The sequence below is a fragment of the Acipenser ruthenus genome, chromosome 26, assembly GCF_902713425.1.
Source record: "Acipenser ruthenus chromosome 26, fAciRut3.2 maternal haplotype, whole genome shotgun sequence".
Classification (NCBI taxonomy): Eukaryota; Metazoa; Chordata; class Actinopteri; order Acipenseriformes; family Acipenseridae; genus Acipenser; species Acipenser ruthenus.
The window spans coordinates 18,979,398-18,982,983 of NC_081214.1; the positions used below are offsets into that span (position 1 = coordinate 18,979,398).

Below are 3,586 nucleotides of genomic sequence, written 5' to 3' on the forward strand. Positions count from 1 at the left end.
GGCAATACTGGCCCTTCCAGTCCAGATCTGAAACTGAAATACAACACAGCCTTTGTTTGCTGTGGATTAAGTGACATATCTTAAAGATAACATTTATAGGATAGAGCTCATCAGAACTGAATATATCGCACCATCACCTCAGTCTTTGCTTTTAAGTACAAGGATACCTGTGAACGTTGATAGGACCTCACATGACAAAGACTAGCTTGTCAGCATCTAGGTCTAGTTCAGAAGTACACAGCTTTCTAGTTTAGTATCTTCTTTATACAGTATCAGCATTAGACATAGATAAAAAAATATTACATTTTACTTTTAGTAGTGAAGCAAATACAAAACAGCAGCAAATAACCTCAAACTACTGAAACCGAACTTGCAGGTAGGGGCAGGCACAGCCAGGAGTCAAGGTTATAACATAAAAGTGTTTAGTGTAGCAATACAAATCGTGTGTGTTTTTGTAAGTACCGATCAAATCTTTGAAATGTCAATCACTTCTGTTGCTGTTTGTCAAATTCTGTCCAGTGGCCTAGCTGCTGTTGGACCATTTGTCTAGTGAAGAGGTACTAGGAATAAACAAACAGTGAAATGGAATTTTAAAGTCTAGTCTATCTATCTTAAGGGACGGAGTCAAATAAACAATGCAAGGCCTGAAATGACAGTTTTGATCACAGTGTATCATAGGGTACTTTGGCTCATTACTGTTTTATGTTAGACATGCAATGCTACGGACAAATATGGAATGTAAACATACCTTTATCACCTGAAATGTCACTTGAGATTCATATGGAGAAACTCATTATACCATTTACTTGATTAATAAATACAACAATGCATGTTAGCACACTGCTAGTACCTGGATAATATTGTTCCATGCATTTCACAGACAAAAAAAAAAAAAAAAAAGTAACTGAAAAATGCCAAGAAGTTTAGGTTTAGTCAAATATGTAAAAGCTGGAACCCCCCAAACCCCCCCCCCCCCAGGTCACTTTACAACCCTTGCAAACAATTATTTAAATAAATCGATATAAAATGTAAAAAGTTTTGCAAACACAATGCCAAGCAAAACTATAAAATTGAAGATCGCCCCTAAAAAATTCCCTTTAAATACACCGGTCCGATACAAACTACTGACTTGTGCATAAAAAGCCCACGCCGGCTGTCAATCCAGTCTTGTTAACAGCAGCAAAGTGGAGAATGAACAAAGCAAGACATTGATTATACATGTAAATTACCGAGCCATTTTAACTTGGTTACCCCATCTTTAAGATCTGGTAGCCACAGCAGTTCAGGTCAATCATGATTAGCCTGGAAGGCCAGAAAAGAAGTAGGAGTTCATTCCAGCTCACTGGGGGTCTATGAACAGAAAGACAGTTAGATGCTCTTCAAGAGCTATCAGACTGTGCTGATTTTCACAGGGGTTCTTAGTAGAGAGTTAGACTGTACTGGAATTCTCTCTCTAAAAGCAAACTTTTCATTCGCTGTACCACTGAAAAACAGGATCCTCGTCTGGCTTTATTGTGTCTCCTTTCCAATACAGCTCATCAAACAGCTTACATTTATTATATAATTATATGCCCGGAAGGCTAGGAAATGGTTCCAGATCAGCCATTTATTCTATACTGTTTTGCAGCCTCCATATATCCATTTTTGAAGCACCCTACCATGTTGAACTGGTGGGCCGTCAACTCCACAGCCGGACAGCCTACCTAAAAATACAGATCTGTATCACACAATACATCAGATTCTTCCTCCCTGACCCCTTTCTTAAACAGCTTCAGCAGCCAAGGTAAAGAAACCACTGATGCCAACAAGGTGAGCTGAGAGACACAGAGGGGGAACTGACCGGTAGGCGCCATCCACTCAGTCTCAGCAGCAGGAAGAAGAGGAAGCTTTGCGGTTGCCGTGGAGGTCGATGGTGTTCCCCAGAATGGAGTGCTCCAGCTGCTCCTCCACAGCCAGTACCTGCCTCACAGCCTCTTCAAAAGCCACCTCCACATTTGTGTCATCCTTGGCGCTCGTTTCGAAATAGGGGTAGCTGCCATTTTCCTGGCACCAGATCTGGGCTTCCTCTGTGGTCACCTGCCTCTCGCTCTTGTCCACTTTGTTCCCCAGGATGACAAAGGGGAATCTCTCTGGCTCCTTCACGTCAGAGTAGAAGATGAACTCTTTCTTCCAGCAGCCCAGGTTTTCGAAGCTCTGGTGGTCGTCCACGCTGAAGGTGAGCAGGCAGCAGTCGGCCCCACGGTAGAAGGGAGTACGCAGGCTCTTGAATCGCTCCTGCCCGGCCGTGTCCCAGATTTGCAGTGTGACGAAGCGCCCGTCCACCTCCAGGTCCCGGTTCAGGAACTCCACCCCAATGGTGTGGAAGGACTGCGAGTCGAACTTGTTTGTGACGTACCTGTTCATCAGGGAGCTCTTCCCCACCCCGCCGTCCCCCAGCAAGATCACTTTCAGCAGCAGCGACTTTCCGCTCATGACGGGACCTGATTGAGAATCGGTCTCCAAGTTGCAGCCTCCTAAAAAAAAAAAATCATTTTAAATCGCTATGGTATTGTACATGAATGTGAAATGAATACTTCAAGAAGCTACAATTCAGTGCAAACCAATGCTTTAACTTTCTACCACTTATGTGAACATTATTAACATCAGTGGGTCCTCTTTTATTGTGCCCAGATTATTTTTTTTACGTTAATTCAAGATATTCAAATATATATATAAATCCAATAAATATAGCTGCGAATTTTTCAAAACGTTAGGTATTCTTTTGGTTTTATTTAATGTTCTTGTCATTACTTGAGCATTGTCTGCTGACTAAGAACAGCAATTACAGATTAAGATAATAAGGAACCGAGATTTATTTGCTACCCGGCAGCAACAACTCTTCCGGACACTATCTGACAGGACCCGGCTTCCAAGTGCGCATACGCGTCTGAACAGCTGCGTAATGTTTACAAATGCTCACTATTTTGAGGCCATGGTTTCGGCTTTCAGCAACGCACACGTACTGTGACAGAACAAAACACATAGAAAACAAAAATAATTGACACATTTATAACTGAAAATGCACTTAAATTGAAAGTTCACTGTTATATGCATGCTATTTACAATGAAACGGACTGAATAAAGCAAGTAAAGTATAACACGCCCAGGCTTCATCCCCACAGCATTGTCTCTAAGATCAAATTAGTATGACTCAGTTAACTTATTTGTTAAAGGAATTTGAATTTACCTCTTGCACCTGAGTGACAGCGATTTCCGTTACTTTTTTCGGTGTGTTGACCCTTTTTCTTATAAAGCAACTGCAGGTGCCGCGCAGCCGCGTCACTCCCAGATCAAGCGCGCCCCTGACGTTCATCGGGGGCGCGCTCGTCGTGCTTTTATTTTTGTCAAAACCTAGTGCTAGAGGGCGCTACACCCTTATCCAATTAGTGAACAAAACACACGCTCAAAATAATTACAAGTACTTTGTATGTCTAACGCAACCACAGCATGCCAGTACGTGCTCAGTGCTGTACAGTTTAAAGTTGCATTGCCAATTCCATTACCACAAGTAAAATATAATAGGTGCTGCTTCCTTTCCTCCTCAGTC

At 42.3% G+C, this 3,586-nt stretch overlaps 1 protein-coding gene across 1 annotated transcript; it reads right to left on the bottom strand.

The window, feature by feature from the left end:
* Positions 1 to 133: 133 nt before the first annotated feature.
* Positions 134 to 3,364, bottom strand: LOC117430416 (ras-related protein Rab-9B). Its single transcript, XM_059001558.1, has 2 exons — positions 3,227 to 3,364; positions 134 to 2,513 (listed from the first exon to the last, which is right to left on the bottom strand). The coding sequence occupies exon 2, from the start codon at positions 2,470 to 2,472 to the stop codon at positions 1,864 to 1,866; it is 609 nt and encodes a 202-aa protein (XP_058857541.1). The 5' UTR covers positions 2,473 to 2,513; positions 3,227 to 3,364; the 3' UTR covers positions 134 to 1,863.
* Positions 3,365 to 3,586: the final 222 nt, after the last annotated feature.

What these genes read in the sequence shown, in the direction of transcription:
- LOC117430416 (XM_059001558.1), bottom strand. Translation starts at nt 2,472, where the DNA reads ATGAGCGGAAAGTCGCTGCTGCTGAAAGTGATCTTGCTGGGGGACGGC.